This window comes from Magallana gigas, chromosome 6 (assembly GCF_963853765.1).
Source record: "Magallana gigas chromosome 6, xbMagGiga1.1, whole genome shotgun sequence".
Classification (NCBI taxonomy): Eukaryota; Metazoa; Mollusca; class Bivalvia; order Ostreida; family Ostreidae; genus Magallana; species Magallana gigas.
In genome coordinates, this window is record NC_088858.1 from 10,504,972 (window position 1) to 10,520,770 (window position 15,799).

At 33.4% G+C, this 15,799-nt stretch overlaps 1 protein-coding gene across 2 annotated transcripts; it reads right to left on the reverse strand.

The window, feature by feature from the left end:
* Positions 1 to 2,554: 2,554 nt before the first annotated feature.
* On the reverse strand, positions 2,555 to 14,172 carry LOC105319062 (uncharacterized). 2 transcript variants are annotated; one of them, XM_011416463.4, is made up of 5 exons: positions 10,096 to 10,431; positions 5,313 to 5,343; positions 4,760 to 4,903; positions 4,234 to 4,479; positions 2,555 to 3,841 (listed from the first exon to the last, which is right to left on the reverse strand). In XM_011416463.4, exons 1-5 carry the CDS (start codon positions 10,168 to 10,170, stop codon positions 3,801 to 3,803), a joined length of 537 nt encoding a protein of 178 aa, XP_011414765.1. In that variant the 5' UTR covers positions 10,171 to 10,431; the 3' UTR covers positions 2,555 to 3,800. The 2 variants fall into 2 exon arrangements, with proteins under 2 accessions (XP_011414765.1, XP_011414766.1); XM_011416464.4 differs by lacking the exon at positions 10,096 to 10,431 and adding an exon at positions 13,870 to 14,172 and having other exon boundaries at positions 2,556 to 3,841.
* Between the last annotated feature and the right edge of the window lie 1,627 nt (positions 14,173 to 15,799).

A 15,799-nucleotide genomic window follows, 5' to 3' on the forward strand; every position in this document is an offset into this window, starting at 1 on the left:
GAAAAGTATGCATACAAGAACAGGACAATGCCTTTTTAAGCGCTAAGCGCATGCGCTAGCGCTTATTAGGGATGCACCAAATATCATGATCTTTTTATAAGCGCCACCTAGTGATCATGCTGACCGACGCTCGAATTCTAAAAATAACAAGATCATGGTATCTTTAAGTTTCTATTTAGATCCCAGGTTTTGCAAAAGAACGTAGAGTTGTGGGTTTAATCAAGATCAGAACAAATGGCAAACTTTCACAATATCAGTGAAGTCTGAGGGTGCATTGGCGATTACACAACTAAACATGCCACGAGACATTTTATGCTGCTATTATTAGTTGCATGTTGGGTGACCGCTGTGCGATGTAAACAAAGGATGGCCAGTGGTGCAGATCTCGGAGTGTCAAAGCATGTGATCAGAGATATTCCCTTGTCTTGTTGCTATATCAAAAGTTTACATAGAAAAAATTTGAGACCCTCAAAGGCCGACAAATTTATCAACGTGATATTTTAAAAAATATTTGTTGTGTAACTTTGATCTTTTGATTCATGTCGTGATTTTCTCGTGCAATTTGTCGATTTTAAATTCAATGACATTTAGTCATATTTTACGGTCTCAATTGGTGAAAAGGTACGGTTAGTTTGTTTTCACTCACTGAGCAAGTGTATTTAAAACTTGCCGTAAACTGTATACATCAACAAGGTTAGCATTTAAAAAAGGAAATAAAGTCAGCCAGCGGAATGTTAATTTTAGATCAAAAGTGAATGTACAACCTATAAAAATACAAGATATATAATGTCCAGAACGATAATATTATGCGGGTGTACATTGAGTTTTCACGCTTTACTTTAATAAATGTAGGGTAGGAAACAGGCGTGCAGCGGTACAGTGTATAACTGCACATCAACTTTCGTTATTTATAATTAGACTTTTAAAATTGCAAAAATCGCTCTCTAAATTTTAAACCACATATCCTCTAAAATTCGAGAAATGTATATATGCGGACTGACAGTCAGTTTCATAACTTCGAATTTCTTAAACCAAGAATGTCTTTATATAATTCCTTCTCAATCGAATTTTCATCCCAACTTAATTAGTCAGTCCGTGGGCTGACTAATCACTTAATATACATTCCAAACTCCTTTCTTCAAAGTGATTGAAATGGTATGGTCAGGATCTCATACATACGATGCATTTTCATGAAACTATTTTTTCTTTTACTTTCTGTATAATTATGATTTTAAAATATTAACAATTAACAATGATTTGAAAAGAGTAGCATTGAGGCTGGCTTAGCGCTTTCCAGTACTCTGAGTACTTTGATTAATCTAATGTTTGTAGAGAGGACACCGATGAACCCCCTTCATATTTTTTCAGATTTTTTAATCTTCAAAATAAGTTTGTATTTGCGCAGTTCGACAGTGTTCTGAGTGATTATAAAAGCGTTGTCCTGTAAGCATACTTTTCAAACAAAATGACATGTAGGACTTCATATTTATTGCTTTTAATCCTTTGAAAATATTTTTGGCCAGTTTCGGACAAAAACAAGCCAGATTGAGATACGTTTACATTCTTATTCTCAAATGTGCAAGATGGTTGCACATCCCCCTTAAGGAAAAAAATGTTGCTTTTAAGCAGACATTTTGAAGACCTGCCAATCGAATAAAAGTCTGGCAAGCGAAATATCAGATAAATAGTATACTACCGTATGTGTTACAAAATCAGCAAACTGAACAGAGACTCAATTTGATAGAAATGACATATGGTGATAACGCATACAGTGGTTTCATTTATATTTCAAGGGTATCAATTTTCGTGGATAAAGTGAAAATCACAGTTTCAAGGATACGTAAATTCGTGCTCAATGACCCTATCTATACAATATATTAGTAGAAATTGCAGTTCAATGAATACTTAATTTCAAGGATAAACTTAACAACGAAATCATCGAAAATTGGTATTAAGCGAATATTGAAGAAACCACAGTAGTGTTCAAATCAAAGGTCCAAAGGAAAATACAAAACAGGGGCAGAGCAAACACAGATCTCTAAAAAAAAACTAGAGGTAGGATCAGATGCCATGGAGGAGTGAGCATGCATTCTCTGTTGACCGATCACAGCCGCTTTGTGCTCTTTGTCGTATCATCGGGGAAAACGGTACAATCCGTAGACAATTAGGTGATTAATTATGCTCTAACAACAAGTAGGAAAAACATCAGGCAGCATGCGACCCAGTGAAAGATTGTGTTTGCAAGATCGTTGTATCGACCATAAAACGAAAAGATGACTTTAATCGAGACTGTTGAAAGTCCTGTTATATTATCTTGTTTGTCAGTAGCTTGCCTCGCAAGAAACTCCATATGCAGGAAATGAAGGTATAATGCTACTTAAGTAGAACACTGAACTTACTGATATACTGACCCCTAAACACAAATTGAGGAGTGTAAAAAATATCATGAACATAATATCCTATTGTGATCAACTAACCAAGTATTGTTCTCCTAGCACGCAAATGATTTTACAACAATGAAGGAAACATTTACAGACACAAACATGTTTTTATAATATATTTTATTTGTAACATTTTAATACGTAAAAAAAAACAAGAAAAAACAAAGGTTAATCGCATTGTAGCGAAGGGAATTACAAACATTTTTCTCCCTAAGGTGATAATAAAAATTATCAGATGAAGAAGAGGGCTCAACGGTCGTGGGCATTTTTAAACTGAATTGATCTCCTTTTAAAGAAGAGCTCCCTATCAAAGTATAGGAAAATACACAAATTTAAAAGAAAAAATATAATAAAAAATTATTTACTAAATTATTATTTATAGTTTAAAAATCATATCTTAAAATTATAGAAAGATCCGATGGTAAATTTGTTGACCATTCAACCTCCTCAGGACAGAATTTCTCTCAATTGTTTTACCAAAATGTAAAAATAAATACTTGTATTTTAAATAAAGTAATAAAATAATTTTAAGTATCTGTTATGAGAAATGAACTATGTTCTAAACATCATGTCACATGAAAACGTTACTTATGAATTTTAGGTTCAATCACACTTCCTGGTTCTGGATATAAATTATGATGGATTTTGTAGGATTGATTGAGTTGAATGTTCTACCGTCGCCCTCTAACAAAATGATATAAGGAAAACATTATTTTCTTATGAAATGATAAGTAATAATCTATAAGCTTGCAAATCAAAATAAATGAAAACCGTTAAAAATACACTAACAGTTGATTTTGTTTTCATATATATCTAAACAACGATAATAACAACTATAACTAAAGAAAACAATTTAAACTTGCATTGAATTCATTCGTAATTAAACTTTCCAAAACATGTGTTTAATAATAATGTATAAGATACCTGAGACACATGGAACTGTTAGATTTTAGATAAAGATTTAAAAAAAATTCGTTGTTTTCAATATTCACTTTTATGATACATAAAAATTCACAATGCCATTTGTGTTATCAAAAAACAAAACAATAACCAATTACAGAGGAGCTATTTGTACTATGCTGTCGATGAATATTGCAGAACGCTTCCGTCTTTTTTGGTGTCGGCAATGTGTACTCAGGACATTAACTGTCTACAAAGCTGGGAGAGGGAATGGTAAGAATGGCAGACAACTTAATAAATATATAAATAAATAAACATATACAGCTTGCATATACTTGATAACCTCATTAAATGAGAAAGGGTGAACTTGGTAGTCCATTATCATAAAGTGTATCTCCTTGACCTTGATTATCACTATTCACTAGCAATCATACCAACCAGTAGTTCCAAGTCGCAGATTTATGTAAGTGGATATTTCGTGCACATAAGTTTCACAAATTCTGAAATTCGAAATATTTGCCTGTATTAGTACAAGACACAGTTTCAATCGTCATAGAGAGTACAACGTTTTGAATGATAAAAATAGGAAATACAACTATAATTTCGCTAGCAAAATTCCCCGACATCTTAAAATCTGCAAACACTACAAAAAACTATTAATGGTCGGATATCAATGTGAATCACGTTGTTTCTGTTCTCTTTGTAAATAATTTAAACAACCCAATAAAAACAAATTTATTTTGTTTGTCACAAAAAATGATGCTCATTAAAATGAACATATCTTATTTTCATTAAAATTTTTATCTATCTTAAGTTTACGTTTTTCATTGAAACCTCCATACTGATAACTGGAAAAAAAGATGTCAATTTTGGTTGATTGTTTTTTTTTTACCTTCGTAGTTCATTCGTCCATCAAAGTCCACGTCCACTTCACGAATCATCTCCTCCACTTCTTCGAGTGTCAACTTTTCTCCTAAGTTCATCATACACAGGCGGAGTTCGTCCGCGTCGATATACCCATTTCCGTCTCTATCAAACATTTTAAAGGCTTCCCGCAGCGCCACCTCGTGGTCTTCCTCGTCCAAGTCACGGCTCATGACGACATCCAAGAAACTCTCAAAGTCAATAAATCCCGTACCTACAATTAAAGGTAGTTTGAGGTCGTGCTAAAATTAACACAATTTTGTTTTAATTAGTGTTAGATTCCAAATTTGATTCATTTATATTGTGTCTAAAATTTTAAGAAATATGATTATAATATTCTGATTAACCAATATTTCCTTTCAAAAAATTATTTTCTTTGCACAAAGACGTTACAGCATAAAAGCCATAGACAAATTTTGAAATTCATACATGTTTTATAAATATTCTTCATCCGTAAAAATTAATTGTATACAAAACAAATTTGATGTAAGTACCTTCTGAATCAATTTCGTCTATCATTTCCTGGATCTCGATCTCCGTAGGGTTATGACCTAGGGCCCTTAGGACCGCCCCTAGCTTTTGTACCGACAGAATCCCATCGTGGTCCTTATCGTACATGTTAAAAGCCTCTTTGTATTCTGAAAAAGTTTACACAAATAGCCTGGTCTTCTTGTGCATATTGACACCTAACTGGCGATGTTTAGACCCAAACAACTTTATTTTAAAAAAAAATAAAAGTTGATCTATGACACAGGGGCTAAAATTTAATTTCGATCAAACCAGAAATTTATTTATGATTTAATTGAAATTAAGGCCAAAGAGGTCTTTTCCCGTATGGTCCATGACGTAAACCCCAGTCCTCGAAACGGGTTGCTGATGAACACTGATTGGATGAGTCCTAATTCTCTTTTCACACATTGTACTTAAACCGCTAAAAATAAGGTAAATATATCTATCAGTTGGTTGGTTTGTTTTGTTTTGGGGGGTTTTTTTTAGGTGGGGGGGGGGGCTTCAGAGTATTTGGATAACATTAGAACGAAAACATACCGTGCACTTTGTCTTGAGTCAGCTGATTCAACTACAAAACAAGGAAGAAAAACAGTACAGTGACTTATGATACAGTTAAGTCTGTTCCATTAAAGAGTTTGGTTGTCAACAACTTACCAATCAGATCTATCTTAATTTATTAAATGATTTGTTGAGCTTTAAACTTGTATTTTTAAGGGAAAAAAATCAAATATTTTAAAGTTATGATTTAAATTTTTTCCTATATTTTTATATAACTTAAAAGGTGTAGAGTAAAATTATAAAGTTCATTTAGCCACATTTATATAATATCTGACGCTACTAAGTGGAATATGTGACACTGATTTGATATTATTGTTTAGCAGTTAAGAGGATTTTTGCGAACATTGTTTAAAAACCATCGTAATAATATTGTAAATGCATCAATGCAATGTAATACATGTATTTATGAAGGTTAAGGTTTATGTAATTATTGATCGGCAATAACTAATAAGCTTTGTGTTTTAAAATAATTTTGAATAATATAGAATATATTGGGTATTAATTAAGAACGCAACGGTTAAAGCTTGAATATATTGTTAAGAATCTAAGAGACAATTGATTTGGTTTCTAGTTCTTATTGGATGAAAGAGCATTGATGGTCTAAATGATTTTAATTGATGATCACCAATATTTTGTGGCACTATGAAGGCTACATTATTATTTATTAGGTTAGTTACTGAATGACTACGGAAAAAGATCGGAAATCTATGAGAGTGATCAACCCAATATTTTTCTTTAGTCAACCTGTAACTAACCTAATAAGTTGGGGTTTTCCGATGATTATCAGGTGAGACATTTATTTCACAAGAAGCGATGATCTTCAAAAATCCATGTATAAAAGTGGCTTACATCTCATTCAATTTAACACAGCCGATCTCTTCAAAATCTCACTATCACCTTTTAAATAGTCTTTGAAGATCTTTGCTGTTCCCTTGGTTTTTCATAATGTTTATTTGCTGTTTATTTTTAATTCAACGTTTTGTTCCTTTCTTCCACAAAGGTTTGAGCAAATCTTGACGCTGCCATTTTATTCTGTTTCAGACACAAAATTGTAAGGTCGGTTTAAAGGGCAACTACTCCAATTTAAGAAGTAATCTCAAAGGGCAACTATTCCAAATAGTTTAAGAGCTAACGGATCTAGATTTCTGTACTAAATGATATGAAATGTCGAAACGAGTAGGCGAAGCGTTAGCCGTGACATTTCAGTCCGAGGGAAAACAAAGTTACATGATTATGTAGTTGTGCCTTTATATGAAAAGTGAATTATACATGTACAAGGGCAATTATTACAGTTGGAAATGTGCTCTAGAACATACAGACGGTGAAATATTAATATTCATCATCATTTTCTATATGCACTGTTATCTATCCTATGTTGCTAGTGAGCTGAACCTTCATAATACATTTATAAACGGATATACAATCATGTATTTTTATGAAGCATATATTTGCATTCTTGGTGCTGTTTTTATTTTCTTGTGCAGTGGTTGCTTAATTGCAAAGTCATTGCTCGCGTCAGATGCTTCAGTTCAATTAATCCCAGATGCAATCCATATCTGCAAAATAATAAGTCTGCAGAAGAAAACTATACAGAATGAGCTTTACCAAGCTCTTGGGAGATAAATCCACTTGAATTGAATAACACAAAGAGGCCCTTGTGTGTTATTTAGAGTCCTTACTTTGGCAGAGAGACCAAAATATTATGGTGCGTGTAGACAATTTCAGCGTTCTGATGAGCATATATAGCCAACAGTTTAACAACCGAATAATTCACTGCTGGTACTTATTGCCAGGTTCAGTCAAAGGGGGTCAATTACCGATCGACTCTATTTCTGTCTTTTTGTTTTCCGTGGTTCTCAAAAATATGAGAGCTAAAGCGTTTACATCTGGTAGTACAGTGCGTCTGGGGGCGATGAAATAGGAATGCTGAACAAAAGATTACAATAGTTTCTTTTTCGTATAGTGGCATACTTCTGACTCTTGTTAACTTTTTCTTTATGAAAGATGTCAACATGCAAAATAGATATGTTTACATGCAAGATAGTAATGTATACGTGCAACGTAACTATGTTCACATGCAAAAAAAACTGCAATCAGGTAAGGTTATGAAAAAAATCTCGAAAATATCAAATATCGCCAACGTGAGACTTCCAACATGCAAGATGCTACTAATTAATGTGGACATGCAGCTTAATTTTGTAGACGTGCAATATTGTCATGTTGACATGCGAGAAAAATATTTAACATGCAACTTATTTATGTCAGCTTCAACTTATATATGTTGACATTCAACTTATTTATGTTAACATGCAACTTAGTTATGTTGACGTGAGATAAAAATATAATCTATGTTGACATCTTCCTTTTTTATATTTACATGCAACTTAGTTATGTTCAGATACGAGATAGATATGCAACTTATATATATCAACATCAACTTGTTAGCATAAAGAAGGTGCATTTCAAAATATATAAGCTGCATGTCAGCATATTTATATGGCATGTCGTTGACATAAAGAAGAAGCATCTTGTATGTCAAGATTACTTAGTTGCATGTCGATATAACTAAGTTGCATGTCGATATAAATAACTTACTTGTCAACATAACTAAGTTGCATGTCAACATATTAATTTCGCATGTCAATTTAAATAATTAGCATCTAGCATGTAAGTCACGTGTAGGTGTCTTTTGAGCTGTTTTAAAGATTTTAAATCACTTTTATCTGATTTCAACTTTCTTGCATGTTGATATATTTATTCCGCACGTCGACATTTTTGATAGAAAATAACTTGCATACAAGGGACTGAAGTATGCCACCATAGTTTCGGAACTATAATGATATAGACATTAAATGCCTCTCTTTCTATCAACGCATAAAGAAATTCATTAATTAATATTTGCCTCTCTATTTGTCGTTATAGTTTCCTTCTGTTTCAATTTTCTTGTCCTAAGCAACTTGATCATAATTTTATTTCTTATTACCTCAAATTGTGCGTCATTACTTTAAACTCATCCTTCAAATTCGTAAGTTTAAAGTTCAGTACCAACCGCACACAACTTTGTACCCCAAAAGCAGACCCCGGGTTCTTTGAGTCCCCTCGGGGTCTAATCAGGTCCGCTGTTTTCGTTTGGTTCGCACTGCGTTTGCTCGGGGTCAGCTCTTTGTTCGCTTAGGTCCACTAAAGCAAACTTAGCGACCAATTTTGGAGGTTTGCTTTTCGCACTCCAGCGTGAAGCGTACCCCTTCTTTATTCTGAACCCCAATAAGCTCCGCCCCTCGCCATGTTCATTCCAATACTGTAGGCCTACATTGTATATACATATACTTCAGTTATTTTGTAGAAGCAATTTGAAAGAAAAAAGTGAAAGAAAGAGAAGGTGTACCAATAACTAAGTCATTTAAAGCGAAATAAATGGCCATTGAATGCTACATGTTGGATAACCATCATTTTTCACAAGATTATAAGGACATGATATTGTGAGAATAGACCCTAATTTTATTGAAAATATGCAATATGATCAGGTCACGAACGTTTTGTTTCCTTGTATCTTTTATTTGATGTTTGTTTTAAACTAGTACAAGTAACTTTGCATCTTAAACCGATCCCAAATTAAAAAGAAAAGAAGTTAATACTGTGAATGTTATTCATATGAATACTAGTATCATTGTTATTAAAGTGCCTTGGTTCAAGGACCGATTTACTTCATCTGTCTTGACGTCGTTAAACCTTTTGAACTTCAAATTAATAGTATTCATAGCGTCATCTCAATCCAAATAACATCTAACTGATATGTTCTGTAAAATCCAATTGAAAGTTATGGTTTAAGTTCCAAGATCGAATCCATCTGGTCACGTAGACTAATGAGACAAGGTCAAGATAAAGGTGGTCCCTTATGAACATGTTATGAGGAAGAAAACTTTATTATTTTTTTCTAATGTAGATGATCTCTCATCTTCGATTGTAATTGAAGACAGACACATCAACCTTGGGGTTGTCAGTGTGAGGCTTAGGAAGGAAAGAACACGTGATTTTTCGTGTCTCTCCGAATTTATGTATAGCGGAAACCATATGTTTCTAGTTTGTCTGTACTGGTTTACTTCATTGGATATAGAGAAAGGCACAACCCTAAATAATTAAAGCAAAATCATATCAAAGAAATCTAAGTACTTCTTATATTTGTGTCGTCTTAAACGCGTTATTATTAAAGAACAACAAAATGGCGCTAACACTATGATCACAGGATTCTGAATTTTCTAACCATACCAACAGAAAAATCAAAGCAGCTGCTATTAGCACACTTATACGTCACATACACGGCATAGATTCGTGTATTATCTCCAACTGCCTTTTCGATGCGTACATTACATTCTTAATATTTGCTTTTTGTGTCACTATGACGTACATGTGTATAGGTATAACCAAAAAAAATGACTAGTAAAATAATTGATGCATTTTTTTTCTTCAAAAATTTCGTAAAAATTAACGAAGAGTACATAGTATAAGGATTTGATATGTTTATCAATCAGTTACGATTTCACATTATCATACATGAATGGATTAGATAAAAATCAAGTTGCTCATTTCAAAATCACGTGCCTTCCTAATTAAGGATAACCTTTTGACATTAGATAAGATACCCGTCTTATGGGGAGGGGGGCCGAAATGTAGTCAAATCAACAGTTACGGTATATGGAAAATGATATTTAACACCTTTCCTACAGTTAAACGAATTCAGGTAGGTGATTTTGAAGACCCCTACCTTCGATGATTCCATAGGATTCTCCTTGGCGAAGTCCGAATGCATCTTTCTTAGAACCTCCTCGACAGTGGACATTTTGTCACTTTGTAGTATATTTAAAGTCTTTCTAGGTTTCGTGGCACACAGTAAGATGTCGACAAAAATTACATCGCTGTGTTCCCCTGCTAATTAATGTATACAATGGTGTGCAGTCACCTCTCTGTCTGTAGCAGAGTCATTGCATTCAACCTCTACACTGTCAGTGTTTTCAGCGCGTTTCACTGTGTCAATATTCATGTAACCAATTTGTCGGACGATGATTTGTAACACAGATGTTTCCCCATGGTGATTGTTGATACTAATTGTTTACAAACATTTTTACGCTTTTCTTACAGCTCGGATACTTCTGTGCTTATGTATAGACTGGTCTTTATGTAAGAGAACAATGATTCCAATGACGCCTTTAAGAGTGGTTTTTTTTTGGGGGGGGGGGGGGGGGGTTGTGATATTTTTCCCTTAAACTTTTCAAATCTTGATTGTGTTTATTCAGCCTCTCTGACAAAACCGTTCCACGATCTGACAAGTTTACATAAATATGAAATTATACTTACTTTCAACTCCTGTCTTGTTCTTAGTTTCGGGCTTAATAGGTTTTGATCACGTGACCAACCAAGTTTAACAACTTTTAAACGTTACTACTATTTATTTTTATTTATTTCATACCGCATGGCTACATGGAATAAAACATCGCCAACCTTGTTCAAAAGATCTCTTAATAATTACAATTATTTTAAGTAATTTTTCATGTATTATTAAGATAGAGTAATAGTTTCTTATTACATTTAGAGATTCGCCATGGTTGAAGTATTTTGTTATTAATCAAGACGTTATAGGGGCATAGTTACAACTTGGATGGGTTTTTTTCACTTTTGATTTTTACAGTGTGCTTTATTTAAGCATTTCCAACGATCAACAAATATTTAGTCTTTGAATGTTAAACAAGAAACATAGCCGACGATTCTTTATTATGAGAACAGGACTCTGGTCATGTTTTTGTTCACATACCGAGTGCTGAATAATATGTGACAATCATAGCAAACTACCTATAAATCTTGCTTGAAACAGAATGTTGCCAGTAATTTTGACCAGTGTAAAAAAAACATTGCACAAACCTTGTTTATATAACGAAAAATTTAGAGCTTTGTGTCTCGCTTATACCATATTTCGGCAAAGACATTCAAACTTCAGTGGAACTTGATTAAACCCTAGTGACGCAATCTAAACATAACATCAGAATATTTAAGCTCAATTATGACCATTCCCCTTAAAAGACTCATGATAGGACGGAATAGCCTCACTGAAATATTGAAAAGATGAGTATTATCAATTGCATACTATTTCTTTGAGGGTCTTGTAAATTGTTGTTTGCAATCATGCAGGAAAAATGATTCCTATTAGTCGAGTTTGCTATCTCAGCAGACGTAACCACGAAATTGATTTACTGTGCTTCAGTGAAGCGAATTGTGTACGAATCTGTTCGACGGGAAGAATCCCTATGACAATACTGTGAATATCGACATGAAGAACACCAATAACAATACTGTAAATATCGACAAAAATAATCCCTATGACAATACTGAAAATATCGACAGGAAGGACACCTAAAGCAACGCTGTAAATATCGACAAATATAATCCCTATGACAATACTGTAAATATTGACACTCACAGGAAGAACACAAATAACAATGCTGTAAATATCGACACAAAAATAATCTTTATGACAATACTGTAAATATTGACAGAAAGAACACCTAAAGCAATACTGTTATATCGACACAAAAACTCCTATATAAATACTGTAAATATCGACGGCAAGATACCTTATGACAGTACTGTAAATATTGACAGAAAGAAACAAGAAACAATCCTATGACAATACATGAACTGTATCCATTGACAGCAAGAACCTCTATGACAATGCTATAAATATTGACAAGAAGAGCCAACTCTTATGACAATACTGTTACTATCGGCTGAAAGAATCACTATGACAATACTGTAAATATCGACTGAAAAATCCCTATGACAATACTGTAACTACCGACGGGAAGAATCCCTATGACATTACTGTAAATATCGACTGAAAAAGTCCTATGACAATACTGTAACTACCGACGGGAAGAAACCCTTTTGACAATACTGTAAATATTGACAGGTAAAAGCTCTATCACGTTGCAGTTAATATCGACAGGAAGAAACCATATGACACAACAGATTGCTAGGTTTTTATTTATTATTTAGTAACAGTTTAAAGTTTTCGTTTTTTATCATGACTGATATTTTCGTCATAATCGTCCTAAAATATTACATTTAATCTTAATAATACAAGTAAAAACCAACAGAAAAGCTACTTACAATATCTTTGGGCAGAACACTTACTGCTTGAATTCCATGAATAGTTATACTGGTGTTTTCTATTGTTTAATATACATTAAGCATGCACAGCTAAATGCTATTACTGCAAAGACCACGCCGACAACAGCAAGTGTTCCGGTAGCTTTAATAATTCTCCCTGTATAAATAGCGTATATACTTATACTTTCTTTTACCGAATTTTGATGAGTCATTAGAACTGCAATATGTGTTGCCTTTTCTATGATAAGAATAATCATTCGTATTTAATATGTTATGAAAGTACATTTGAAATGTCCAGAAAGGGTAAGTTATGTATCAGAACCGGAAGTCAAGGGTAATCTGATGAAAAATGAGAGCCTAATTACATCAATATTTTGGTTTGTACAAAATGAAGTCCATGTGGGGATAATTTAGTCGTATTAACCTGTGGTGGGTCGACCACGACGGAAGATCGTTGTTCTGTTTTATTGTTTCGGACATTCCATGTTGAAATGTCTATTTACAGTGCGGTACTCGTTTGTTTTGAAAAGATGGGAGAAGACAGTTCCTGCTAAGAAAATAAACGAAAAACCTGTAGACAATATCATGCGATAAAAAGATATTTAGTCCTTGTAGCTACTTTAAACTTTCACTCGCTTCTTATTATGCTTCGAAATAAGGTTTTCTGGAAAATTGTTCACTCAATCTATCGTTGAGAGTTTACTTCCAAGTTTGCCTGGAGCATATTTCTCAATCTTACATAATCCCAAGGAGGTCGCACTGGACGTTAGCTTTTAACTTTAATTGATCACCTCAAACCTGTTAACATAACTGATTTCATCGCAATAAAAAAGTTAACCATAATTCATACAAGTCTTGATTCAAAGCATTGTGGTGGTCTTCAATGTAACATCAATTGTATGTTCATTGTACTCGTGTTGTCTAGCTACTTTCGGTGAACTCATGTTGCATCGAGCATTCATATACATGTACCGTGAACTGTGACAAGTAGGTAAAATGCAGCTTTACTTTGCCAAAACAACTTCCCTAAACAAACAGACCACAGAAGAAACGATGTGCACGAAAATCTTCTAAGAATGTTTCTGAAAATATTCACTTAATTTTTACTTATTTGAGCTGTAAAGAATGTCTTGATTTTGGGGTTTCGTTCATTGACAATTGTAGAATTTATCCACATTTTGCATATGAGTCTATTCTGATAAGCATACATTTGTTACACCATAAAGTGAACAAATATCAATTCGCAGAACATCTATCGATAAATTTAGTTTTTAACGTTTAAAATTTCATCATGATATTTTACTCTACGTAAATTAACAAAAATTGTGCACTTCGATTATTTTGATTAAAAAATGTAAACATGAAATATAATACTCACAAATGATTCTGGTATAACATGTTTGGAATTGATGCCATTTATGGTAAAATGATGTGCACCTTCCATTTTCAAATATGGCTCTCCCAAATTCCAAATTATTTTCTTAATTACAAAACGTACTATAAGAACGGGACACTCAGATACTTAGAACTACTCCCGGGTCCTCGAACACTGAACCGAGGCGGTCATCCTGTTGATGCTGGTGGTGATGATGATGATGAGACCGTGAACTGACGACCCCGGCACAACAATGCGGGCTCTCGTTTTTGTTAGCTCTATATGCTGTGATTAACAGCAATTCATTTTCACTCACTCCAGTGCCAAAGTGCCGGGGTCGAGTAATTGGCCAATATTTCCCGCCAGATGGGACGCCGCGGACATGTGCAGGATGGCATGTTTTTGAGATAGTTTCCAAATAAATTGCATCAACGAAGATGAAGTATTCTGATTTTTTTCTAGGATGTTTGGTACAAAGGCGATCCATAATTTCAATGATTTGACGCAAGTGCAGCTCAAATTAGAATGTCACGTAACCTTTGATGCTTCTGATAATAGATATTTTCTTCATTCATTAATTAAATTTGAGGAAAAATATGTGCAATAGTTTCATTTTCACATGAAACCAAACAGACGAACATTTAGCAAAATATTTCATTTTATTTATCAGAACGTATTTATTCACTTTAGGAAATTCCACGCGCATATCCCCAAAAATATCTACAAAAAATATTATGCATGTGCATGCTTGTTTTCTCTTATCTTAATTAATGTTGATCAAATGAATCTTTCGTTCATGCTGATGATGTTTCTTTCGGGAAATTGCATGCACCGTGTGACGTACATCATGTTATAATGTCTATATGCTGACGGAAAACCACGGTAAAGAAGCGTTGTGCTCAGAATGTGCAAATATCACAGGATGCAGCATAAGTCAGGCAGCTTGCAACGAATACAGTCAGTCTGGTCCATTATGTGCATAATCGACTGGGTATCCCCGACGAGCGAATTGATGGAGTTTAACAACAGAAAGTTCAATGTCACGGAACGACATTGTACAGTACCTTCATAATTTTACACATACACGTGCATTATTTCGCTGGAAATAACTAGTTTATACAGTGTCGATGATCTGAGCTTTTTAGCACTATTCAACTTATTAGATATAAGATACATATAGTAAATGGTGTCATAATATTTTACCTTTGACCAATTGATATGACCTTGAAATTTGTTTATATGACCTTGAAATTCGACCTTCTTGAGAAAGGTTCGGACAAATTGTTGTGAACATTCAGTCCACTTTTATTAAAAATGCAATCACATTTCAATAAACAGTTAGTTACGTTTTAGATAGACATTTAGGTGTGCATGAAGTCTTAACACTAGTAATATATGGCAATGTGAAAACTTAATGTTTTAAGAAAAGTGACACATCAATTTAAAAAAAAACACCGATAAAGGACGCCATATCTCAAAATTTTGATCGTTGACCTCATATAAATTTTATGCCAACAGAATAAGGTCAATATAAGTAGTTTGATACTATAAATGTTTTTGTATTATCATCATTCAATATTTTGTAAAATTGGATCAAAAATGGGTAGGGATTTGAAAACTGATAGAGGAAATTCGGACTGAAATATTTTTAAAACATTTTGCCGAAATTTTAATACTTTGTATCTATATAATGCCAGTACCCTTCATAAACTGTACTTCATTTTTTTAAGTGTTTAATTATTTGTAATATTTACATATCTCAATCGTAGAGTAAAATTTTATGGCATTTTTCTTGGTTTTTCAAAATATATTCAATGGCCATTAACTCAAAAAGTAGGTCATTGACCTACTTTTTGGAGAAAAATAACACTACAATAAAAGGTCTATAACATTCAATAGATGACTTGTCATTATCATTAGTGGAATTTTTTTC